Source organism: Protopterus annectens, chromosome 8.part0 (genome assembly GCF_019279795.1).
Source record: "Protopterus annectens isolate FY-2018-M chromosome 8.part0, PAN1.0, whole genome shotgun sequence".
Classification (NCBI taxonomy): Eukaryota; Metazoa; Chordata; order Ceratodontiformes; family Protopteridae; genus Protopterus; species Protopterus annectens.
Window position 1 is genome coordinate 1119010866 of NC_056741.1, and position 27946 is coordinate 1119038811.

The 27946-nt window shown below is 39.9% G+C and overlaps 1 protein-coding gene across 1 annotated transcript in view; it reads left to right on the forward strand.

The window, feature by feature from the left end:
- Positions 1-27946, forward strand: part of ATP8B2 (ATPase phospholipid transporting 8B2) — a gene marked incomplete in the record, with an annotated part of 2601455 nt that overhangs the window by 1824732 nt on the left and 748777 nt on the right. Inside the window, 1 exon segment of the mRNA XM_044080643.1 lies at positions 7499-7610. Within this exon segment, the coding sequence (XP_043936578.1) occupies positions 7499-7610 (112 nt within the window).

The following is a 27946-nucleotide window of genomic DNA, read 5'->3' on the forward strand; positions in this document are numbered from 1 at the left end:
AGCATTCTGGTAAAACCTGCACAGATATGGTTAGAATGGTTCCCAAGTTCCGAAAAGCTCTAAATTTACAAGATTTTACCCAATTGCTTGCATCTTGTATATTCAAACTGGCATAAAGAAATGGAACAGTATTTCTTTTGCTGGAAGCTGGACTGTGTGGGGTTATGGCAGAGTTAGGTTTGGGGTATTGATCCTTTATCCACTGTGGTGCGATTTTAGAGTTGGAATATATAAGTAGCTGGAGGTATTGGGGCACAGAGTCCCCCCTCCCACACTTCAAAAACATGATTTTTTTTGTTCTTCGATCTTACAAGATTGAGCATTTGTGTTCAATCTTTTGAGATTTAAAATTTGCTTTAATGCTTTAATATTGAACTGGTAGAACATAAGGACTTCCCATAGTCGGAACCACAGCCAAGAACTCAAGCAGAGAATCTATTTCTATGAGACTGTAATGCTGCTTGTTTTGCTAGACTTGTCCCAGTGATCACTTGGTTTCACATACGTCCTGTGCAGATCAACAAAAATGGGCTTTACTGCAATACAAAGTAAAAGAAATTATGGCCAATTGATAACTATTACACACACACACACACACACACACATGTCATACAACAATCATTTTTCATCGCTTTTAGCAAATAAAGTATATTTTATCAGCAGACTACCACTGTACTTGTCAATTACTGCCACATTATTGACTGTATATATATTGGATATCTTTAAGGGATTTAAAAAAAAAAAGCCACAGTCAAATATTCCATTTAGCTTTATACAAATGTATACTAATCCAGAAAAACAAGATTACTGACTGCATAACTTTATCATGACAGCAGGATCAGACATTTTTACCCACAGGTAGTCTTATAGCCAGCAGTTAGACAATTATGTTGTGCCTCGTATATCTGATAGTTGTAAAAAAAATCCACATTAAGATATTTCAAGTGTGTTTCACAGAAGTGCACTGTAGCTCTAGCAATGTGTTCAAACTTACTTGATAAAAATACACAGTAATACTGCAAAGCCAGAAAAATTGATTGTGTCATTTCATTCACAGACAGCCCCCTGTACCCAGCAGTTAACCACTTTGACTGTGTATACCCCAGATGCTTGAACATAATTTAAAAAAAGTGTCTGCTTGCTTTCATACAAATGCACATCATTCTTACAAAAGTCAGAGTAATGACTACTTAAACTGAACAAATAGGTGATTCACAGAGATCCCCCTACCCAGTTGTTGTAGTTATTTTGTTTATTATAAGTATGTCATATGTATGATTGTGATAAAAAAGCAGGTTGCTTCACACAAATCCACATTAGTCCTGAAAAAGCCAGAATAATGCATGTTTAACTAGAGTAAATAGCAGCAGGGTTGGTCATTTCATCCACAGAGCGCTCTTGTACCCATTGGCAAACCAATAATACCCAGTTCTGCCAGGAAAAAATACACCTGGTGCATTCTGGACCACATCTCTGGATAATAGAGAACCTTGCCACCCTGGCACAACTACAGTATAACTCCATTCCCTTTTTTTCTTACCAGGATCTCATCATTTGTGCTTATTTCATGTTATTCTTGTGGTTGTCACTCTCCTCGTCTCATTCACTTAGCCTGCCTTATGACACCACAGTGTAGTGCCAGAAAGTACATTAGGCCACAGTTTACTCATGAACTGTGTAAAGATACTCCCAAAATCTAGAATTAAGATCCATATCTATGATCCCATCAAAAGCAGTATGTTGAGAAGTAAGCAGATGGATGCTATTGTTACTTTCCCTGTTCTTCAGAAATGCCTCCATTGTAAACAACTTTGCTCCGACTACATCATTTGTTCACACCTTCACCAGTAATTGCTATTTTGACTTTGACTGCAGTAGTTGGATTTCATTTGGTTCTTTAATGCCTGAATCTTTTGACTTTGGATGTCCTCTGGCACCTTGGTCTTTTATGAATTTAATGCTTAAGGTTCATCACAGTTATAGACATACTAGGGATAGGTGACTGGCAGATAAAAAAAAAAAAAAGCAGGTGAACATATCAGGTTATTTTCAAGAGTGCCTTTCTTGATGGATACCAGATATTCTCCCACAAAACCTGTCTGCTTAGGTAGTCACTTCATTCATGCTCTTCTGTTGAGTTCCCTGCAAGTTAGGCCACTTTCCTCATTTGTTGCTTGTTGACAATGTAAGGAGTAATTCTATATTTTATTTTTTTTGCGTATGTTTTTTGAATTTGTAGACATTTGCAGTTTCAGAGGTTGGGGAAAATTAGTGGATTTCAAGGACTTTGGGTACTCTGCCCTAGTATCCCAAGTATCCCAAATGATATCCCAACATACAGTAGTGTGGGGTGTTTGTACCACAAAGCACTGGAGCGTCAAAAAAAAAATACTGATTTGAAGTGGAAGAGAAGATTAACTTGGATACTGGTTAATATGGATGGAGTTTCCGTGATAAAGTGAAGTCATAAGAACATTGCTTTTATTTGTGTAGGTGTTTGCAGTAGTCACTGGTAGCTGGATAGAATTCTTGAGAATAGTATGTACCTTTTCATCAGAAAGCCAGGGTTATGAAAGGTAATATTGAAGTGGGTGGGTTTCTCTTTAAGTTATGTTTGAAAAGAAGAACCAGGCAGCAGTGTCCTCTTTCCCCTTTATTTGCTTTATATTTAGAGCCATTGGCACAGAAAATAAGGGACTCAGAAATTCAACGACGTAATTGGGATGATAATCAAGAAAAGCTGGCTTTGTTTGCAGATTATATTATTTTGTACCGAATAAATCAATAAAGGAAAATCTCAGTGTAGTGGAACATTTTGAGACAGTTTCAAGTCTTTTAATGTACCACAATAGTTAAGCTGTTTCTTCTTTACACTCTCCAAAGCCTTCACCAGAACACACTTAATGACATCACTTCCTTTTTATAACTTCCAAATCACCCCTTTCCTTTCATTTAAAGAGACATCATACATGAAAAGACTAACTTTAAAATCATTTCATTTAATCCAGACAGACTATAAGCATACAATTTAAGCTGAAAACAGTTATTTAATTTCTTGAAGTTTATTGTGTACACCACCTCTCAAGTCAGTTTGCATCTTCTCTGTGCCAACAAACAGAAATGTATGATCTTGATTGTCTTTTATGCACCTAAATAATGAATTTGTAACATTTTTTTAATGTATAAATGTTCATTTATTCTGTCCTTAAAATGCCTTTCAGTTTTTCCAACATAAAAGGCAGGGTACATTTTACAAAGTACAACATATATCAACCTTTTGTTTTGCAATTAATATATACATTAGGGGGGGGGTTGGTGAGCTTGGAACAAAGACATAAACTTCACCATTGTTACCAATGAGCAAGGTGATTTTAAAATTTATAATTGCGATGATGTTCTTATTGAGTGTATGTATGTATTTCAAAGAGGAACTACATTTGTTCCAGCAACAACAGCAAAAGTAAACAATGTATAGCTTGACTTTGGCATTCAAAGAATTAAACAAATTAAATTAATGTAGAAACTTCTGGAGACAGGTTAATTAGACATGGTACAATTTAATCTACCATCATATACCCACTTGTATCTACTTTTGAAAGCATGCGCGATCAGGACAATCGAGGCCATTTGAGCAACACTAACAGGAACAACCATTCCTGGTATAATCTTAACCAAGATGAATGGTATATTAGAGAAATTTGTAATAATTCTGAAATTTAGACAATGAAGCTTGATAAAGGTGGAGGACTTGTAGTGATGAATCATTGTAACAAAATGTTAGAACACTTGTACAGTGATCCATACAAAGAGGTTTACCTTAACATGATAAATGTTGCTCATATACTGCGGTGGTGTGTATACTGCGGTGGTGGTGCTGCAGTAGCATTGTCGCCTCACAGTAAGACGTTGTCCTGTTAGATTCTCAGCTAGAGCGTCTTCTGTGTGGACATGCGTGAATGGGCGTACCTTCATTGAAGGTTGTGCATCAGGGCCGGCAACTTGGCACGTAAAAATCTACTGACAATCATTAGCGGACCGGAGTTCTGCTGTGGCAACCCCTAACCAGGAAAAGCCGAAAGACACAACAACAACAAAATTGATCAAATGTTACTAGACATGCTTACTCAAAGGCAAATTAACTGTTAAATTTATAGATATTTACAGGTATTAAAACCAAGGGTACCATTGATATTTAGTATACCCAAAATACACAAAGACATAGAAGACCCTCCTTTTTGTCTCACTTAATGCGGCCACATCAAAAACTTTTTGCTCTGATCAAGTACATTGATATAAAATTTGAGAATGTTTTTGAGTTGCGTACATTTTAAAAGACTTGTGGGACTTTGAATAAACTGACAGTATAGAAGATGGTTTTATGACTACTTGGTAGATGAAAGTAATATATCAACTGTAGATTTAAATGTGATTAATGCAGTGTGTTTTAAATAATAATGATGTGCTTTTTGAAGGATGTTCTTTAAACAAAAAAACAGCAGTGGCCAAAGGCACTTCTTGCATCCCTGTTTTTGCTAACATAGTAATGACCAAATGGGAAGAGAGTTATATTATGAATTCTGAGATTGCCTCCTGTTGAAATTTATTTACCAAATTTCTAGGTGATATTTGTATTTTTTGGCCCCCCGATGGTGGCCCATTACAAGAGTTTTACGAGTATAAAACGATACTACATATTTTACACACTTTACACTTGAAATCAGTTTGATGCAGTGAATTATTTGGATATTCAGATTGTGAAGGACCGTAACAACAAGGAATACATTTCTATTTTATACAGGAAACCTACCTATTCAAATGCTTCATACAAAATAATAATGTAAAATACATTACAATAGTTATCACCCTATACACTGAAAAAAATTTCTGGTGAAAGGCCATGTAGTACATTTGGCACAAATTGTTTGTGATGATGTCTTTGATACATAGGTGAAGACACTAGAAAAAAATGTTATTAAATAGGGTTTACCCCCCAAAAAATTTTGGAGCCAGTATTTGTAGACGTTATTATAAAAAGCCACAATGGTACATATATTCCCTTCATTGGTACTGGAGATTAAGTTAATGCTGGCCTAAAGATAAACATTAGGAGGGATATGAATTATCTGCAGACATTTGTTATGAGTTTTAATGTTGATGTTTACGACGCTCAGGATATAAACAAAAATTGGTGTATATTTACATCAGACAATGAAATTTGTAAAATGTTGGAAAAAGAACCCCAAAGTGTAGTTATAAGAAAGGTAAAACTTCAAGAATATTCTAGAAACACATTTTAACAGTGTTGGAGATTCTATCAAATGGGCAGGGAAGTGTAAATGTCATATGTGCAGGCAGTTCCTCCACATTCAAGAAGGAACTCTGGTAGATATTTTTTCTTATGGTATTGTGAAATCTAATGAATACATTAATTGCAAAACAAAGGGGGTAATTTATGTTGCACTTTGTAAAATGTGCTTTGTCTTTTATGTGGGAAAACTGAAAGGCATTTTAAGGACAGAATATATGAAGATTTTTTTTATGACATAAAGAGGATGTTACAGATTCATTATTTAGGCACATAAAAGACAAGCAAGATCATACATTTCTGTTATTTTGGTATAGAAAGAATGTAAAGTGGCTTGAGAGGTGGTGCACACAATGAACTACTAGAAATAAAAACTGTGCTGGCACATTAAAGTGTGTGCTTATAGTCCCCCTGGATTAAATTAAATGGTTTCCACTTTATCAGTTTTAAGGTTATGTTCCTTTTATATATGATATCTCTTTAAATGAAAGGAAGGAAGTGACCTGGAAGTTGTAAAATAAAGTGATATTGTCTATGTTCTGATGAAGTCTTTGGAGAGTGTAAAGATAAAAAAGATGAAAGTGCTTAACTGTTTTGGTACATTGCATTTGTTTCTTTGGTTTTATCAGCTGTGTCTGTTTTGTGTTTTGAATTTTTTGTTTTAGTGATATTGTTTACCGTGATTGGTGATGTGTGAGAAGAGAATAAACAGATGATGATACACAAACCGAGTAACTGCAGGCTCTTGTTTGTGGATGTGGAAGCAGTAAAAATGTTTTTAGTTTCTTTAGTTTTATATATGGGTCAGGCATATTTTTATCAACCAAAGAAGTTGTTTGCAATAACTAACAGAGTTCATAGGTTCATAAGTAGGTACTAGGCTATTGGCCCTAGGGCCTATATAAGCCTAGCCAAAAAGGTACCCTGGCTTTCGCCACCTGGGCAAGAGCTATGTAGATAAGTTCATCGTTCCAGTAGAACAAGGTGGTTTGGGATGACCTGATTTGAAGGGATATTTTAAAGCTACACAGTTAAGGCGCGTTTACATAAAAGCAGAAGGTTGTAATTCAGTGTAGAAAAGGTTTAGGATGAATCGAGGGAGTTCAAGAAATGAGAGTAGGATTTTGGATGCAGATCCTTAAGGAGAGTAATAACCATACAGAATAATTGTATTCATTTTAGTTTGTATGAACTGATGCTGATAGCCTTGTGATTTTGTCACCCGTCGACCACATGCACACTGTTTATTGGTATAGGTTGATAGGGTTGGCTGCCTGGGGTTTCACATTGGCATTTAGAGCAGCTGACTTAGTTGATTGTCAGGGTGCACTGTTTGGAGTAACTATCTTTTCAGTTCAGCATCCACTGTGTTATTTGGGGGGGGGGTGTTCCCCTGCAGTATGCCTGATGTCTCCAAAGTTCTTGATTAGCCCACTGGTGCAGAAGGAGAGCTCCTGCCTATGATGCTAGTGCCCTGGTTTGACTAGCAGGCTGGAAACTTGGGGAGGGGGGTTAGCTGTTGGGGTGGTGGTCAATGGTGCAGAGGCTAGCTGTTCTCCCTGAGGAGATGATTAGTAAGCTGTGGAGGGCTGCTGAATGTTTAGTATTTGTAAGTGCATGCTGATTGTACAAGTCCATATTTTGCTTTTATACATGGGTTAAGCAGACCCAGGGCACCAAAGTGTAGTCAGGGCACCATCCCTTTGAGATATGGAATTGGCTACTGCCAGTGTGTTACCCCCGTCTGAGCTATCTTTTACAAAGATGTGTAGTAATATTCACTGAGAACTAAACTCTGAGGAGCTACATTAATATCTGGGTGTCACTCACGTGATAACCCCCAAGGGTGAACAGCTTCCTCTACTTGCAGCTTATGTCTTGTAAATGGTTTCCGATATATTTTGAACATGTGATTCACCATTCTGATTTCTGTTAACTGTTCAAAAGAAAGCATATGAAACTTTGCTCTATCAAGGTGTTGTCAACCATAGGACTGAATTCAGATTTGAAAGTAGGATAGTGTTTTAGGAGTAAATGTTTTGTTTGTAATCTAATGGGTATATAGAATTACTTCCACCTTATGTTTTAGTTAGTGGCTTAATTTGCTTTAGTGACTGACAGGTTATACTCATTGGGCCAAATACAAAATGGCACAAGAAAGCACAAAATAACTTTGTGATCTTTGCTTCACAGTTGCTAGGTGCCACAGCGATTGAAGACAAGTTGCAGGAAGGTGTTCCAGAAACTATAGCTATCCTGACTCTTGCCAACATCAAGATATGGGTTCTCACTGGGGACAAACAAGGTAAGATCTGATATTTAAGGACAAAATTGCATAGATTTTGTTTTTTGTAACAGCAGTGTTTCCAGTCAGCAAAGCAAAGAATGTTTTAGTTTTTAATCAGAAGACACAAGTGTCATGAAGTACTTCTTCTGATTTGTCTCCACGTTGATTGTCTACTACCAGCCTATCAAGAAAGTAGTCCATTAGCTCAACATTCTGTTATACATTATAAACCCCCGTGAGACCACTGATTGGTAGCGTGGATGACTGTGTGTTTGTGTGACTCCATCATGCAAGGAGGGAAAAGCCAGATCTTAGTTGATGCAGTACCTACTCTGTAACTAGGATGTGTATTACAGGTTCTAGTCAGCTTGGCACCAGAATCTTTCACAGGCCCTAGCTTCTTCCCATCTTCCATAATGCACTGTAATTCTCTTCAGATTTTCTTTTTATAATGGGACCCAGGTTCTTTTTACACATAAAAAAATGATTTTGTCTGAATTGTTTGCCTAACCTCTTTGTGTCAGAAACCAACTTTATACAGGTCTTTCTAATTTCCTTATTTCATTGCTGTTCTGAGTTTCTAGTTTCTCCTTGCTTCTAAGCCAGCAGCTGGCTTTTGTCCGTGTTTTTTGGTTGTTTTGTGTTTGAGAAGTCTAGGCTCATGTCATGTCGAGATTAAAATTAATGTTTAAGATTGCTGTTGTTTTTCAGAGATTTCAGTATGGCTGTACTTTAGTCAGGTGCGACTCCGCATTCCATGCTGTCTAATCAGTAAAAGTACTAGCTTTAGTGAAGAGCCCAGAGAAATAAATGGGAAGTTAAGTTCCTGTATCAAATAATATATGTCTGGTAGAGTGAAGAAAGGAGGAAAGTGGACAGAAAAAAGAGATGGTGGGAAATATAGTTGATCCAGAGCAGTAAATAGCACTGGCAACAATATGGAATGAAATCAAAGACTTAAAGCAAGCAGGAATACAATTTGTTGTTGCAAGATAAAAAAAATAGAGGAGATACAGTAAACTTGAGCGAACATACAAATATGATTCAAGGACTGATTGATGAGAATACTGAGCTACATGCAAAGATGGAAGCAGTAGATGCCAGGGTAGACTGTGGTGAACACAAACTTATTGATTTGGAGGCTAGAGATGCAAAAACATTAAAATCAGAGGCATCCAAAACAAATGGTAAGGAATAGTCCATAAAGGAAAGAAGAGTGTTATGCATGAAATGGGTAGAAATGGAAAAAAGAGAGATAGTAATAGAGAGTATGCAAAGGATGGCGTGGAGACCACGAAGCAACTTGAGAAGATATCCATAGCCAATAATAATAAGATTCCCGTCATGCGAGATAAAGAAGAAAATGATAAAAAAGGCATGGGAGTTTAGGTAAAACTGATGGGGAGAGCTGTTTCCTTTTTATTAAAGACAAGTCAAACATCGTAGACAGATAAAACAAGGGCAATGGTGTGCATTCTCATATCTTGTAAAGAAGATGAGTGGACGTTATATGTAGCTGTAGGTAGAGAAGCAAGTTAAGAAACCATAATCAAGGTAGATAGGCATCTTATAGGGAAATGTAAGCAAAAAGGGGGAAGTACAGTTGTAATAGCGCATGGGAAAGTGCCAGTGAAGCTGCACACCCGTAGAACAGGAAATGAATAAAAGAAAAATACTTAGCAACCGTGCTTAATTATGCTTTGTATGGAGTGGAGAGAGGGAGGCCCTCCGCTTACATATCGTCATAACATGAAAAAGAATTGGCTAAGTAACCAAATGGAATATGTTTGGGGCATGAAATCAGTAGGTAAATAAGCACACGTTATTGAGTGAAAATAGTATGAGCGGGAGAGACGTGCAAGATTCAAATACACTAACAATAAAAGGGATAGTAGGCTGTAGGGATGATCAGTAGAAAGCAGAAGAGGAAAAATAGGCGAGATGAACCAAGGAAGTGATGAAAGAGGGGACAATAAGACTTGCAGAAAGTCATTTGAATGGATAAGGAAGAGTAAAGGCTAATGTAAAAGTGAGAAGTAAGAGCGAGACAAATGATGGGGATCAGCCTGTAATAGGAAAAGTATAAGGGATGTAAAAAGGACAAGAGTAGACAAGTAGGGGAAGGGGGTGAAGTAAAAGCTAAACCAGGAGGAAAAGGAAGAATGCCACTGAGAGGAACAGGAGAGGATAAGTAATATGACAGGAAGTGACAGACATAGAAGAGAGTGAAAAAGATGGGACAGAAAAGTAATCCTGAACTGTTGTATGTATGCCCAAGGACAGGATAAAATGACAGAAGGGGAAAGGTGCTGTGTACTTAAATGGAGAAAAGGATGGCAAAGATAAAAAGTAAGAGAAAAACCAGAGGACATAAACCAAATACAAAAGAAGTGGCTGATATCACAGAATAAATTAAAGAAAATCAAATAAACTTGTGGAGGGGACACTTGGAGAGACCAGGAAACTGACACAAAAAATGAAAATTAACAAAGGGGCATGGTACTAGAGGAAAGCTAATAAAAGAAATGAGAAATGAATGGCAAGACAGTGGAAGAAAGGAACAAGTAAAGAAAAAAAGAAAGAAACATTTTTAAGCACTATTTCTCTTGCAGAATAAAAGAAAAACAATATGTCGACTCCCAAAGCATTTAATAAACTTTTATTTAACTTGCAACATAGTGCCTTGGCTTACAAGAAGAAAAAAGATTTGATTAAGGCACCTAATCACATAAGTACTTACTTAAAATATATACATTTAAAATTATATATCATATATATATAGGTTCATAGGTTCATACTAGGTTATCTGCCCAAGGGCATTTATAAGCCTAGCCCAGAGTTTTGTGGCTTTCGCCACCCCTTTAGTTTGAAGGATACTATGCCCATTATTTTGCTGTGCCTCTGTCAAGCAGTGACACTGAGGTAATCCCTGGGGTATATCTGCGATCTCCCATCCATTGGTCAAGATTTCTCTTGAACAAGGCCAGCGAGGTGCTCTGCCTCACATGTACCGGGATTTTGTTCCACAGCATAGGGAGTCTCTGGGTGATGAATCTGTCCCTCCAGCACGTCCTATTAATAACCGTGTCAAGGTTTAGTAGTTCTGAGGGATCTAGATTTTTTGAGGTGAAGCATGTTCATCAATTCCGGGTTGGACATAGCCTTGTATGTCAGGCACAGGTCACCTCTGAGCAGATGGTAAGCGACTGAATAGAGCTGTAGTTCCTTCAGTCGGGCAGCATAAGACATATTTTTGAGACCCTTTATCCTTTTGGTGAGGAACTTTTGGGGCCTTTCCAGTTGCTGCAGGTGTCGGGTCAGATACATTCCGAATGGGGCATTGTACTCGATCATTGGTCTGATGAGTGATGAGTACAGGGGGACGATGACCTCCCTTGATCTAGATGTGAATCCCTTCATGATCAGGTGGGCAAGGTAGAAGGTCTTCCTAACTACTTTGGCAACGTGAGTGTCAAACGAAAGGTTACTGTCAACCTGGGTCCCCAGATCCCTGACAACCTCTTCTGTGCTTAGTGGATTGCCACCTATATGGTAGCTAGGGGTAACCTTGTTTTTCCCGAAGGGTATGACTATGCATTTCTTGGCGTTTAACTTTAGGCCATGGCTCTGGCACCAGTTATCCGTTTCTGTGAGACCCTTCTGAAGGATATCTGTGTCAGATGTGTTCTCGACTATGGCGCCCAGTTTGCAGCCATCTGCAAACTTTGTCAGCCATAACCCTCCTGTGTTTGCTTGTACTTCTGAAAAGTAGATGCAGAACAAGAGTGGACCCAGGACTGAGCCCTGTGGGACACCACTTGTGACAGGCTTTGAGTCTGACATGGCGCCAGCAACTCTGACCCTGTGGGTTCTGTCTCTTAGCCACTTTGCAACCCATCTTGTGACGTATGGGTTTACATTTAAGCTGATGAGTTTTTCAATGATACCTGAGTGGGGTATTGTGTCGAAAGCCTTTGCCAGGTCGAGGTAGGCTGTGTGGACTGCCTTTCCCTCATCAATGGCCTTGGTGACTGTTTTGAAAAAGTCAACCAGGTTTAAAAGGCATGATCTGCCTTTGACAAAGCCAAACTGGGTTGGATCCAAAGTCTGCAAGTCCCCTATGTCTTTATTTATGAGTTCCATTATGATCCTCTCCATAGCTTTGCAGATTAGGCTTGTCAAGCTGATGGGACGGTAATTTCCAGGGTCGGTGGAGGCACCGCCTTTGTGAAGTGGGGCCACAGTTGCCGTACGCCACTCCTTGGGTATGTATCCTGAGGTGAGGCTAAGATTAAACAGCTGCCCTAACTGCGGGTTTAATTCCTCATTGAGTTCATGGAGCACACAACCGGGGACACCATCTGGTCCCATGGATGCTGTGTTTTTGCCTTGAGAGAGCAGTTCTCACCTGAGCTAGAGATGTTTGGGGGCTACAATCCTCTGGTATAGATATCTCTCCTTTTGGGGGAGAGGAGAGTTTGCACTGAACCTGTCAGCCAGTATGTTGGCAATGTCTGTAGGTTCAGTGATTTTTACATCATTTTGAACTAATTCTGAGCATATCTGGGAGTTTCCTCCCAGGTTTCTAACATAGCTAAAGAAGGCCTTATGATTGTCTTTTGAGTCATTAGCGACTTTTCTCTCAAAATTTGCCTTGGATGATTTTATGAGAGATCGTAGTTTTTTACTTATAATGATCAAAGGTGTCTTCCCTTTTAAGGATTTTGCTCTATCTTGTAGTAGCTTCCTCCTTTTGTTGTAGAGCTTGTTTATGGCTGGGGTCCACCAGACTGGATGCTTGCCTTTGGTACAAAGAGTCTTTGTTTTGTTTGGGATTGCCTGATCCATGCAGTCCTGTAGGTGCTGGTAGAATGTATTTGTATAAATGTATGTCTGGGCTGTCCAACTGGCAGCCCGCGGGCTGCATCTGGCCCATGACCAGTTTGCAACCTTAAATCTATAATTAGAACAAATTTTACATTTTTACAATTTAAATATTAATTTTGTTTGCATTTCTAGAATGCATTGCCAAATTTTGTCTATCTTAGGTAGGATTTGCCATTTGCATGCAACCCCATGCATTTTTTTTTATTTCACCAATTCTCACGTTGCGAGATTAAGTCACATGGTCATCTGCTGTTGTAGTGTGCTACATGTACTTTACTTCAGACAGTGTAAATCTTCTCTAATTGATGATCAGATAATTAGTGATGTGTAAGGTCGATATAGAAAACTGTACTTTCCAAAGTCGATGTGGAGAGATGTACTTGTTTGCAGAAAATGGTGGTAAGCCTCAATGCATTGTCTGTTTGCCAAGTTATAACTGTTGCAAAAGAATATAACTTAGAGACATTATGAAACTCACCATAAGGAAATGTATGACCAGTACACGGATCAAGCCCATTTGATCATTTTTAACTACTTGAAAAACAAGATGAATAAGCAGAAAGACATTATGCTTAAATCTTCGACCAGCCAAACCCAAAGTGTCAGTTGCGTCTTATGCTGTCAGTCTTGAATTGGCCAAAAGTAAGAAGCTGTTTACAGATGGTGAGATTGTAAATCGTTGCGCAATAGAAATAGCCACAGCATTTGGCGATGAGAAGATGAAAAAAATTTCGAAACTGTTTCTCTTTCTCATCAGATAGTCAGCAGGAGAGTAGCTGATTTGGATGAGTATGTTGAAAAAAAAATTGAAAAACATAATCAATCAATGCAAATACTTTTTGTTGGCACTGGATGAAAGTACCGACATTGCTGATATCAGTCAGCTTGTTATTTTTATTAGAACAATCGATAATTTCGCTGTGATTGAAAAACTACTGGAGATAGGTTGTTGAATTTTGGTACAAAAGCTATTGATATTTGTAATGCACTGACTATAGCAGTGTAAAAGTATGGTAGATTTGAAAAATGCTCAAGCATTACAACTGAAGGGGCAAAAGTGATGACTGGCCTTAAAGGTGGTTTGGTAGGAATTTTGCAGCAAAATGGAACTGACAGTGTACACCTGCACTGTATTATACACCAGGAGGCCCTTTGTGGCCTTTGTCAAACTTCACAACATTATGAACGCGGTCATAGTCATCGTCAATATATTCCGTGGCAGCAATAAAGCGCATCGACAAAGGAGATTTGTGGCATTTCTTGAAGAGTTTGAAACACAGTATGGGGACTTACCTCTTCACTCAGATGTACGCTGGTTGAGCGCTGGCAAGTACTTGACCCAGTTTTTCTCTCTGAGAAAAGAAATTTTGTCATTTCTTAACGAAGAAAACATTCCAAATACTGATGATTTCATATTGAAACTTCAAGACACCGACTTTCTCTGCCCAGTGGTGTTTTTGACTGATATAACGGATTATTTGAACACACTGAATTTAAAACTGCAAGGTAAAAATCAGAATGTATGGACTCTTGTGGGTCACACTGAGTCATTACTCAAGAAAACAGAATTTTTACAGATTCATTGCATAACCATGATATTATACACTTCGTCATGCCTTGCACTCATGTCGGACATTCAGTTTGTGGACTTTCGTGCACACGTTGAGGTTCTTGAAAGCATATCAGCTGACTTTGGTGACATATTTCAGGACTTCAAGAAGCTTCAACCCAGCCTGGAGTTGTTCAATAACCCAGTGCAAGCTTGAGTCAGTCAGCAGCCATCAGTGTTCCAGCTAGAAATATGCGAGCTGCAGGCAAATCCATTCTTCCAGTCACAGAAAGTGAAGCACGACGACTTTTGGAAGATGGTTACAATTGACCATTTCCCCAACTGTGTTCAATGTTTGGCAGCCCTTATATTTGTGAAAGTACATTTTCCATGATGAAACACGTAAAATCTAAGGCGCGCAACAATCTTAGCAACAGTTTGGGTGCATGCCTGCATCTAGCTACAAGTATTGTTGTTGACTTTACTGCCATTGCACGCGATAGTCTTATCAAAATTCCCATTAGATTAGTAGATTACACTACCACTGACTTGGCTAGTTTCTAAAATTATGGGATGGTTCCCTGCACTTTGATTATCTGTTACAGCAGTAATTGTATTGCAAATGTATGTTCTGCTCTCTGCAGTATCTGCATTCTGCACTCTGTAGGAAATTCATAAAATAATGACAAATAACAGTGTTAATAAATCATTGCATTGGAATTGAGTATTCTTCTGTAGTACGGTAAAGGTGAAACATCCAGGCCACTAGATAATTTATGTGTATAGCAACTAATTACAAAACAGTTGCATGGGACTACCACATTTGACAGTATGTAGGGTTTGAAGTGTACTTGGCCCTCGAACTGAGCTCACGTAACATATGTGGCCCCAGATAGCCTCACAGTTGGACAGCCCTAATATATGTAAAATGTTAATGTATGTAAAATGATATTTAGATCAGGTAATTCTAATGTTTTAAAACTGTGAGGGTTAAATTAATTTATGAATTATTTTTCATAAGGGAATTACATAGGTTATTACTTATTGATATTAAGAGGTTTTAAATGTATATAGTTTAAGTACTATATGATTAGATGTCAAATCTTTTTTTTTTCTTTTAAGCCTAGGTGCTACTTTGTAAGTTATATAAAAGATAAAAGTTTATTAAATGCTTCTACAGTCATCATATTGTGTTTCTTTTATTTTATGGTGGTATAAACCTTGGCTCTAAATGACTGTCACTGTTGAAGTTGACACCCTGACCCCATGTGCAAAACTGGAAAAAAGGAGAAAAAGGAGTTGTGGATGGATATATATATTTGGGTTTACTTCAGAAGACTGAAAAAACAAAAGACTGCATCCCAAAAGACTGAAACTTCAAAATAGTTAATGATGGAATTTTCCTTTTCACTGTTGTGCAGTATGGGAGTTGATATGTTTATTTTAGTGCATCTGTTTACCGGGAAAGTCCACTGGGCCTAAAAGAGCCCATTTTCAGTGGAGGCCCGGGGAGAAAAGCTCCAATGAGCTACAGAAAAATTATAAACATTGATTAGTACAGAAGTAGAAACAGTGTTACAGATAGTAAATATAGTAACATATACAGAATATATACATAAAAACAGGAATCTAGTTTGATTACAGTAATATATACAGAAAATATATATTAAAGCAGAATTCAGTGAATTCAGCCAGAGTGATATAAACAGAGATATATTAATCAGTATTATTGTACCAGTATCAACAAGTGAAGATAAAAATAAATATGGAGAAAATATCATCAGTCACTAGTAGCAAAAGACATAGGAGTTTAGTAATCATATAAGGAGAGTGGAAAGGTTAGGTTATAGAGCAGGAACATAGCCAGGAAGAGTTGAGATGATTTTTCAGCATTTGTTTGAAGGGGGTGGTGCTGCTTGTGTTTCTTATAGAAGGTGGAAGTGAGTTCCATAGTTTGGTGACGGTGATGGAATAGAGGAGTTGACCAGCAGGTAAAGTGGGCTTATCTACTTTTAGAAGTAGATGATTTTCAGATCTTAGATCCCTGCTGGGATGGTATTTGGCAAGTAGAGTTGAGAGAGCAGGACAATCTGTGGGTCTGTAGATTATTTTGTGCACAGTAGTTAGTTGGGTGAATGAGAGATGGTGGGGGAGTTCCAGCCACCCTAATTGTTTCAGTGACTTACAGTGGTGGGATGTGAATTTGGCCTTTGTGGCAAATTTTGCTATTCTGTTGTAACACATAGCAAGTTTGGATTTTGTAGAATTTTGGATATTAGTGAGAAGAGGGGCACTGTAAAGGAGAGAGGGTAATAAAAAGATAGTTGCAAGGGTTTGTCTAGTAGAGAGGCTAAGGAAGTGTTAGTGCCTGTAGCGCATACCAAGCCTTTGGTCTGTTTTTTTTGATGTTATTGTTTGTGTAGGTCAAAGTTAAGGTTTTCTTCTGTAATAATGCTTAGTAATTTAGTGTGTGGGACAACTTCTATAGTGGTATTGTATTGGGATTGTATAGTGAAGAGTTTTTTTATGAAATGGAGTGAATGTTCATCGTGCATACAGCTGCAGTAATCACAGATGGGTTCTCTGCCGTCAGGCAGGTCCTCGGTCGGCCGAATTCCAAAGTCTTGGTCCGGCGTCTGTTGTCGTCGCTCTCTTCCCTGACGTCATTGCAACAGGGGTATATAAGACACAGCCGACGCCATATTCTTCAGTCTTTTGCAGAAGCAGTTCGCAAGTGCCGGTCGGCCAGCTCCTGAATTTGAAAAAATGAAGTCTTCATTAAAGCTAAGTACCCCATTGGGGAAATTTTTCTTGCCTCAGACCGATGTCAGAAAAGGTTAACAATTGTATTTCTTGTGGGAAGCAAATACCGCATAAGGATTTCCATTCCCTCTGCATACCCTTTTGCGCTACTTTCAATAAACGCACTATTAAGCGTCGGGCGGAGTTCGCCCAACACTTTTTCGGTAAAGACCTTGATTATAAAATGTCGTCTGAGACTCTGACTACCGTTTTGTCCAAAAAACGCAAGGACAAAGACCGACATGCGAGGTCCATGGTCCCCACCGACACCACGCCAAAACTGGCTACACGTGGTCCAGTTCTCAGCGAGATGCCTATGCAGTCCCTGACTACCGACGACACTTCTTTGGCGGGGTCTTCTGTAACCAAGACCGCAGGTACCTCGGCCCATACCCAGACTACAAACACCGAAGCCACTGTGAGCGTTGAGCCTCCTAATGTGGACAGGTCCACTTCCACCCTTGGTGTCTTTAGACCCTCATCTTCCTTTTCTATTAAGGCCTTTACTAAGTCCAAATCAGCCAGGCGCATCCCAAGAGGCCTGTTACACAGGGCCCATCTCCAGGCCCCATGCCTAAAAAGCAGATGCTTAAAATGGCTGAGGATTTAATTACTCTTATCAGGGATTCCCAACCCCCTCCAGACAAGAGACCCAGAGTGGAGGAAGATTCTTCCTCTTTGGATCAGGGCTCCAGTTTTTCAGATCATTCTGATGTGGAGGAACACTCTTTCTCCCCTTTTGAAGATTCTGATGCGGAGCAGTCCATTCCCTCTGTATCTCCTCCTGAGGATTTTTCTTTTGGGGAAACCTTGCACACCTTGAGGGAACACTTCCATTGGGAAGGCCAAGACTTTTCTGATTCCAAGAAAAGACTTGGTGAATTTATTTTGTTACCTCAACACAGACCTCTGGCGATACCTCCTGTCTTGGACGTACTGGATGATGTTTATTCGGAGGCTTGCCGTAGTCCGGATTACCTGCCTCCTGCCCCAGTCAAGCCTGATAGGTACTACAGAGTTCCTAACTCTCACCAATTTCTGTACAAAAGCCATAATGCTGACCCTGACACCATTTCTCAAGGCCCCAAGGGAATGAAGGCCTCTACTGCTAAGAATCCACTACCTTCCGAAAGAGAGTCTAGATCCTTAGAAAGGTGGGGAAAAAAGGTGTATACCTCGGCCACCCTAGCCATGAGGGCCTTAAATTGTCAGTTTCATATGCTTAAATATCAGCAGTTTCTGTTAGCACAATTAAGAAATAAAATGTCTCAACCTGAACAACCAGATTTGAAGGAGTTGCAGGATAATGATGCATAGTGCAGAACAAGTGGGTAAACACACCTTACAATGTGGCTATGATGCCCTAGAGGCCTCAAGTAGAGCTGCTGTTACAGGATCAGTTATTCGTAGACATGCATGGCTTAGGGAACAAATCTTGCCTGATCATATGAAAGCTAAACTATTAGATGCTCCTTTACAAAAGGATGTGTTATTTGGTACTAATGCTGAGGAGATACTACGGAAAATGGAAGAAAAAGCCAAATCTATGCAATCTGTCAAAGCTTTTCTGCAGGTTCAACCACCACGTTTTAGCAGAAATTGGCCTTCTAAAAACTGGTCCTTTCCAGCCACGGATAAGCCCCAAAGAGGTAGATACAGGTGCTCAAGGGGCTGAGGACAATCACAAGGGTCATATAGAGGCAGGCAATGGCAAACTCCAGCACCAAGAGGTGGCGAAGACAGTGCACAACAATATAGGAAACAAACCCAATGACTTCCTCCTAAGCAAGTCTCAGCCGGCAGCACCTTTGGGAGGAAAGCTGGCATTATTTACAAGAAATTGGCATATTGTCACAACAGACAAATGGATCCTGGATGTTATAGACAGAGGCTACAGATTTCATTTTCACACTCTACCAAAAATGAGAGGCATGCCAAACCTGCCACACAATCAAAGGGCAGAAGCACAACTACAAATTTCAAAGCTCATAGACATGAAAGCTATTCAAGAGGTACCTACTCACGAACAAGGCCAAGGTTTTTATTCCAGGCTATTTCTGGTACCAAGGAAAGGAACCAACTGGAGACCCATTTTGGACTTACCCATCCTAAACACATTCTTACTCGTACCAAGATGCTCACATTACAGCAGCTTCTTCCCATGCTGGGCAAGGAGTTTTGGCTGGTAACATTGGACCTCAAGGAGGCATACCTGCATGTCCCAATCAGACAAAGCTGCAGAAGATACCTCAGATTTCTTGCAGGTTCAATCCTCTATCAATTCTCTGCATTGCCCTTTGGCTTATCTACTGCGCCCAGAGTATTCACGAAATGCCTGGCATCAGTAATTGCCTACTACAGACTTCAAGGGATACAAATTTACCCTTATTTGGACGACTGCCTGATCCAAGCGAACAGCAAGCACATACTTCTGGATCGTCTGGCTTATGCAACACGGTTACTGAACTCTCTGGGATACACAATCAACAAAGAGAAATCCAGACTAACACCATCTCAGAAAATAATTTTCCTGGGTGCCAACTTGGACACAAACACCCAGATGGGCCTATCTTACACCAGAAATACAGGGGCAACTAACTCAGTACTTCAAAATGCTAGCAAATTGTACCAGGCTTACTGCAAGGAAAATCCTGCAGGCTCTGGGCTTCATGGCATCTTGCATTCTTTTAATCCCATGTGCAAAGTTGCATATGAGGAAACTTCAGTGGTACCTAAAAAAACTATGGTCTCAACACAGCCACAGTTTGGAAACTGTAATACCAATAATTCCATGTTTGCAAAAGGAATTCCTATGGTGGGCCCAAGCATGTCAAACAAACACAGGTCTCCCATTCTGCAAGACTCAAGCAAATCAAGTCATCACAACAGATGCCTCAGATTACGCCTGGGGGGCGCACGTGACAGACAGGTGCATTCAGGGCAAATGGTACCAAAAAGAAAAGCACCTTCACATCAATCAAAAAGAAATTCTAGCAGTGATAAATGCAATTACAGCTTTCAAGGACCTCTTGCATCCAGGACAATTGCTTATAAGAACAGACAACACCACAGTAATGTGGTACATAAACAAAGAAGGAGGAACACATTCATACCCCCTGTGCAGACTAGCCATGACACTTTGGAACTTGGCTCTGGAATGGCAAATCGAACTTCAAGCACAGTACTTGCCAGGTTTGGAAAACACGCTGGCAGACAATCTAAGCAGAAATATGACAGATCCACATAAATGGAGGTTGCATCCTCAAGTGTTTTCAAAAATAATCCAAGCATGGGGGAGGCCAGACATAGATCTCTCGCCTCCCACAGGAATCATCAATTGGAAAAGTTTTGTTCAAGGACCTTTCATCCAAAGGCCTGGAGAGTGTTTCATTCAGTTGGACAGCATGGACAGTTTACGCTTTCCCACCTCTGCCTCTTCTGCCCAAGGTGCTCTTGAAAGCAAGAACAGACAGACCGAAGATGATATTGATTGCTCCAGACTGGCCGAGGCAACACTGGTATCCACTCCTGAGGAGCCTTACACATACTCCTCCCTGGCCCCGACCTTTAATGCCTCTTCTCTTGACTCAGCACAGCTACAAAGCTCTTCACAGCCAGCTGAAAACACTCAATCTAGCTGCATGGAAATTTCCTTAACACCTGATCAGACACTACTCCCCAAAGAGGTGCAGGATATCATTTTGGAGGCCAGAAGGCCATCTACTAGAAAGGCAAAATGGAAACGGTTTTGCTCTTGGAATGAGAAAAAAGGCCGGGACCCTAAAAAACTGAATTTGCCTCTGGTACTACAGTATCTAGCTGAGTTGCTGAATAGTGGACTTTCATTTTCCTCCATAAAAATCCATGCCTCAGCCATTTCTGCAGAATTCAACACGGATCCACCCTTATTCTCTCACCCACTCTTAAGACAGTTCCTCAGAGGGGCTAAAAATATAAGACCACCAAGGAAACAACCTGTGCCAGCCTGGGATCTTAACTACATTTTAGAAAAATTAACATTGCCTCCTTTTGAACCAGCTGCCTCAACAGATTTGCAATATTTGTCCTGGAAAACAGCTTTCCTTCTAGCCATTACCTCAGCTCATAGGGTTTCGGAACTACAAGCCCTCATGGCTGTGCAGCCCTTTCTCATCTTCCATCAGGACAGGGTTTCCCTTCGAACCAATCCATCATTTATGCCTAAAGTAGTATCCAGGGTAGCTTTAAATCAAGCCATACACTTACCTACCTTTTACCCTAATCCTCAAAACAAAGGGGAAAGGCTGCTACACTTCTTAGACATCCATAGACAGCTACGTTACTATTTGGACAGAACAAAGCCTTTCAGAAAATCAGAACAACTTTTTGTGTCCTATGCTGTAGGAGCTCAAGGAAAGCCAGTTACCAAACAGACAATTTCAAAATGGATAGGCCACGCATACGGTTTTGTTACTCCTATCATGGAAAATCTGTCCCTGCAGGCATCAGATCCCACTCCACCAGGGCCACAGCTATCTCTACAGCCTTCCTCAGAGGAGTTCCTACCAAAGATATTTTGGAGGCAGCCACTTGGAGTTCTGTGCATACCTTCACAAAACACTACCATCTGCCTTTATATTCCAGAACTAGAGCAGGCTTTGCCACTGCTGTGTTGCAGGGCATTCTGGCTCATCCCAGTTCCACCTAGTGCCTACCACCCTGTGGATTCTACCCATCTGTGATTACTGGAGCTGTATGCACGATGAACATAGTACAGTTTTGTACCTACCATAAATGTAGATGTTCGAGTGCTAACCCTCCTTCCCCTCTTGGTAAAGGACTAGTGGCTAACACCTTCTCTTGCAACCTAATTTGGGGTTATCCTTCTATGATGTATTTACTTGCAACTACTGTTTTTTGATTACATTGCATTGCTTGAATATACATAATTTATGTATTGCCTTCCTTCTGGGGGCACCTGACATTTGGGGCAAGAAAGACTGAAGAATATGGCGTCGGCTGTGTCTTATATACCCCGTCGCAGTGACGTCAGGGAAGAGAGCGATGACAACCGACGCCGAACCAAGACTTTGGAATTCGGCCGACCGAGGACCCGCCTGACGGCAGAGAACCCATCTGTGATTACTGCAGCTGTATTAGCACTCGAACATCTACATTTATGGTAGGTACAAAACTGTACTTTTTCCTAGGAGTAAAAATTACTAGTTTAGTTTTTTTTTGCATTTAGGGCAAGATGATTGTTAAGCATCCAAGATTCAGTAGATGTGAGGGCATTCTGGGTAATTTGCTGGAGTTCAGAGCTGGAATTTGCAGAGCATATTGTAGCATCATCAGCATACTGGATTACTGAGCATTGTGGGAGAGTGGTGTAAAGGTTGTTAATAAAGATGCTAAGTAAGAGAGGACCAGGTATGGAGCCTTGGGGTACCCCTGTGGAAGTATTGAGGAAGGGAGAGTAAGATTGTTGCCATTTGGTGGATTGCTGCCTATTGGAGAGAGAGCTGTTGAACCATTGTAGGGTAGGGGGAGAAATGTGGAGGGTGGATAGTTTAGAGAGGAGGATAGTGTGGGAAATGGTATCAGAAGCTTTGGAGAGGTCAAGGAAAAGTGAAGCAATTATTTTACCAGAATCCCGTGCCCGGTTAACTGTATCATGGAAGGATAGGAGGGCGATAGTGGTGCTGTGTCCTGGTCTGAAACCATGCTGAGTGGGTGATGAAATTTGATTTTCATGCAGGTCGTTGAGGAGTTGGGCATGGATGCATTTTTCCAGTATTTTAGAGAGGGGTGAGAGAATTTCTATGGGTCGAAAGTTTGTGGTGTCTGTGTTGGTGCCACATTTGTGTAAGGGGAGAATTAATGCGTTTTTCCAGATGTCTGGGACAAAGGATTCTTTAATTGATTTGTTAATGAGTATGCTTATGGAATAAGCTATAGAGTTTGCTGCTAGTTGCAGGAAGTGTGGGAGTAGATTGTCAGGGGCCAGAGTACAGGGTTTTAGCTTAAGTAAAAGTTTTTTTATTGTTCTGGTGGGTATGGGGAAGAATTTTAGGTTAGGGTTAAGGGTAGACTTCTTTTCTGAGATGATTTGGTCATCAGCTGTCTTGGTGGTGGTGGTGCTGTTAACTGTAGGAAAGGTGGTGGTTAGGTTAGCTATGATGTCAGTGAAGTAGGAATTGAAGAGGGTAGCAAGTTCAATGTTTTTTTTTGTGGGTCAGGGGATGGATTGCTTTGAGAGCCTGGGTGTAATAGTTGGCTGATGGAGGACCAGAATTTTTGGGGATTATTTTTATGTTGGTTTTGGTGCTGCGGTAGCGTTGTCGCCTCACAGTAAGACGCTGTCCGGTTCGATTCTCAGCTAGAGCGTCTTCAGCGTAGAGACTTGCGTGAATGGGCGTACCTTCATTGAAGATTGTGTGGCAGGGCTGGTAACTCAGCACGTAACACTCAACTACCAATCATTAACGGACCGGAGTTCCGCTGTGGCAACCCCTAACCGGGAAAAGCCGAAAGACACACAGAAATTTTTATGTTGGTTTTGTAGGTGGAAGCAGTGGTCTTTTTTATCAGGGGTTATTAGATGTTTTGCCTAGTTACGGAGTTGCTTGTAATTTAGTAGAGTTGAGGGGTCGTTGTTTTTCTGCCATGATTTCCAGATTTTATCCATTGTGGACATTACTTTGGTGGATTTTGAGAGCCAGCGTGCATGGTTATGTTTTATTCGATTTTGGCGGGTGGGTGCTTGCCTATTTAGGATGTCTAGAAATGTTGAGTTAAAGAATTCAACAGCCTCATTAAGTGGTATGGATTTCAGGGGTTTCTAGTTTACTTTAGCTAAAGTTTCATTAAATATGGATGATTGGAACTTAGTAAAATTTCTGGTAGACTTGGCCTGTGGTTGGAGTAGTTTTGCTCATGATATATGCTGGGTGGTGGTCACTAATAGTATTAGGTAGTATGCCTGCACTGATGACATTGAAAGGGTGGGGCACTAATATTCAGTCTATTGTGGAACCCCAGTTGTAATTTTTATGAGGTCTGGTGATGTCTTCAATTAGTTGGGAGAAGTTGTAAAGATTTATGTTTTTTGAGGGGTTGTTGTGGCCTATATCTAGCCAATCGATATTTATATCACCTAGAATGATGGTTTCATTATCTATATTTTGGGATGTCCAGGCAAGTATGTTTTGTAATATTGGTATGTTGTTTCCCGGAGGAATATAAAGAGCAATTATGCAAATGTTTTTATGGTTGTTAAGTTTTAATATAGAGATTAGTATTTCGGCTGGGGAAAAGTTGGGTGTTGGTTTTGAGTAGGGAATTGATGTGTAATTGCTAGGGAAGAGTATTGCTACTACTCCTCCTCTCTTGTTGGGTCGATCGACTCTCAGGCATGAGTAGCTTGTGTGGAGAAAATTGCATAGGATTTCAGCCAGGTTTCGGTAGCTGCTATAATATCTGGGTTGTACTTAGAAATCCACGCATGGACTTCAGGTGTCTTGTTTCTAAGGCTTTGGAGATTTATGGTTGATAGCATAAGAGAATTGCTAGGTTTGCTGGAGCTGAGGGGGGCTGGGCCTGGGTTGGGTTGTACATCACCACACTGGGAAATAGTGCTGTAGCAAATTGTGTATAATACTTCTCAGTTTTTTCCTAAAATGGTGCAGTTGCTGCTGGTGGTATGATAAAGGGAGCATCTTTGGAGAGGTAGAATTTCACTTTGCATAGTACAGAGGTATTAGCTGTAAATAGGCTAGGGTGGATGTCTGAGTAACTTGATAAATGTAGGTTGTGTGCTGGTTGTACAGATAGGTGCCGGAGGTATGTTGACTGTCTGGAAAGTTGTGATTATGTTAGGAGACAAAGTGTAAGTGACAGAAGCAAGATCAAAGTAATAGTTGTGATGGACATTATGGTAGTTGAGTGCAGTGTGATAACAAAGAATATGAGCATATGAGCAGGATAGAAGTAGTTTAGAGGATGTAGTACTATATGGGCTTATTTAGAAATGGGTGGGGAGGTAGAGTACAATAATGAAGAGGTGTATGGTATGATAGGGGAATAATTAAGGGGGTTATGGGATAGGTGGAAGAGAAGTATGGGAGGGGTCAGGCTACGTATAAGGTCGATATTATGAGGGTAGGGAGGGGAGCAGAGTGAGTGTAGCGAATGGAGCGGGTTCAGCCTCACAGGCAGAAGACATGAAAAAAATGATCAGTTTAAAGGTGAGTACTGAGCTTAAAATATCAGTATCTAACAAAAGCTTAATTGAAGTAGCTCGAGTTAGCATGGGGTGTGGGGGGGACTTGCATTTTGAATTGTCAGTCTTTTGAATTGTCAGTCTTCTGAAGTTAGACCCATATATATAATATATATGTATATATATATATATATATATATATACATATACACTCTCCACTCCACTTTTTAATAACATACAAAACACTCAAAATAAATCTGTATTATGACAAGCATATAATATTGAAAATGCAAAAAAACAGCTAGCACCAAATGTAAGGGACAAAAATGACTTTAATAGTCTTACCACAGTCAAATAATCCATTTCTGCTAAAGGGCCTTTATCAATGTACTGTATTAACTGTAGTCTACCAAAATCTATTCATACACAGCCAACCAATTAGATCCATAATTAACTAATCATCACTTAATTCACAAATGGTCATTCAAACCAGGTTGAAATAAACCACCCAATTTCACAATCCATGATTTCTCTTTTTTATTAAGAGTATGATGCCAACCTGTCTTACAATTTCTATTTCCCAAAATTTGATCAATAACAAATTGAAATCTGGCAGAAGTATGGTTAATAGTATGTTTATATAAAGCATTTGTTAGGTATTTATTCCTGATGTTACTGAGAAGTTCGGATGTACGTAACCTCATAGGTCTGGAAGTCTGACCAATATAAAATACTGAGCAAGTGCAAACTGCAAGATAAATGACACAATCACTACTAAAATTAGTAAAAGTGTTAATATTAAAGATCCGTGATGTATTTTTACTAGTGAACCCCTGGTTTGTTTGATATATTTACAAAAAGAACAGTAGCCACAAGGAAAACAACCCACTACCCTAGCACCATCCAATGTAACCTGCGACAAGCTAGCTGATGATATATTACATTTGTAGTGACTAAAATGACTCGCCAAAGTTTACCTCTGTGAAAAGAAAATACAGCTATCACCCAACAAGTTATTTAATCTATCATCAGTCAGTAGAATGACCCAGTGTTGTATTAAATCCATGAAGTAATGGGTGTTCCTACCATAAGTTGTTGTGAATCTAATATGTTGATTTAAATCCCTGTTGGGGAGCTTTTTATACATAAGCTAATCACTTCTAGGAAGCTTTTGAACCTCCTTACTGGTTTTAACTATAACTGTGCTGAAGAATAACTGTGTACAGAGAAATGTCTTATTAAATCCTGGTCATATTGTGCATAATCCTCCTTGTTCTTTCATGACTTGTTCTTTTGAACAAGTGAATTCAATACAGGGAGTACATTCAGTCCCTTTACTAATAGAAGAAGGAGGAGGGGGCAGGAAACATAAGTTCAGATGGATCTCTGAAAGCAGTACTGAACCCATTGAAACCGAAGTAATTTCACACAGTAATGTTCTTAACATTTCATCTGTGGTGCTGTCTGATTTAGATTATAAGATACTCAATAATGGGCTGAATTGTATTCCTGGTTTCTTTGTCTGCGGATGTTTTTGTAGAGGATTTATATTCATTTTGCATTTTTTGTTTGTCACAAACAAGGTTTAGACATTTAGATCAGGTATTTCTAATGGCATTTGTTTTGTGACTTGTAACAGATCCATCATGGTTGGATCGGAGAATGCCTTGTAGGTTAGGCATAGATCACCCCTTAGTCATTTGTAGAATAAGTGCAGGGGCAGGGCTCTGAGGTGGTCTGCATAAGACACATTTACCCTGTATTCTTTTAGTGAGGAACTTTCTGTGACCACTGTGGTTGTTGCAAATGCCAGGGCAGGTACAAGCCAAAGGCTGTATTGTACTCTATTGGTCTAATGAGGCCTGAGTGTAGTGAGACTATATTCTCCTTGGATCTGGATGCTACACCCTTACGTATAAGTTACTCCATGTAGAAGGAGTTTCTCACTACCATGGACACATTGATCAAAATTCAAGTTACTGTCAACCTGGGTTTCTAAGTCCCTTACCACTGGGTGTACTCTTAGGGGAGTGTTATCAGTGCTGTAATTTGCAGGGGTAGTCTTCCCAAAGGGGATAATTATGCATTTTTACATTGACTTTTAGGCCGTGGTTCTGGCACCATTTATTTGTCTGTTTTAGACCTTCCTGTAGGATATTAGCATCTTTGGGGTATTCAGTGATTGCACCCAGCTTGCAGGCATCAGCAGATTTGGTCATCCAAAGGCCCTCTGCATTTGCCTTGACTTCAGAGAAGTGTGTTCCAAACAGGAGAGGTCTTTGTACCAAGCTCTGTGGGTTATCAGTAGTAACAGATCTCTAGGTGGAGGTGAATTTTCCCCATCCAAACTTCGTGTCCTACCTCCAAGCTATTTGACTATCCAGCAAGTGACAGAGGGATTTAGTACTAAATTTGAGAGTTTGTCTATAATACTCGAGTGAGGTATTATGTCAAATGCTTTTGCCAGGTCAAGGTAGGCAGTATGTACTAATTTGCCCTCATCCATGGCTCTAGTGACTTTGTCAAAGAAGTCCACTAAGTTTAGTAGGCATGACTTGCCCTTGTTGAAACTGAACTGGGATGACTCCAGTGCTTGAAGATTTCCTATCTTTTTGTTTATGAAGTCCACAATAATTCTTCCCATAGCCTTGCATTTAAGACTAGTCAGACTTGAGTCTTTAGTTCCTGGGTCTTTTGATGGTCCACCTTTGTGTAGAACAATGACAGTTGCAGTCTTCCATTCCCTAAGGATGATGCCTGTCTGGAGCTGAAGTTGAACAGAGATTATACTGGGCCTGATAATTCATGTTTAAAGCTGTTTAAGAGGCATCCTGGATATTATCAGGACCTACTGATGCAGTGTTTTTAGCTCTGGAGAATGCAGGGAGGACTTTTCTTTCAGTGATAGCTGGAGGA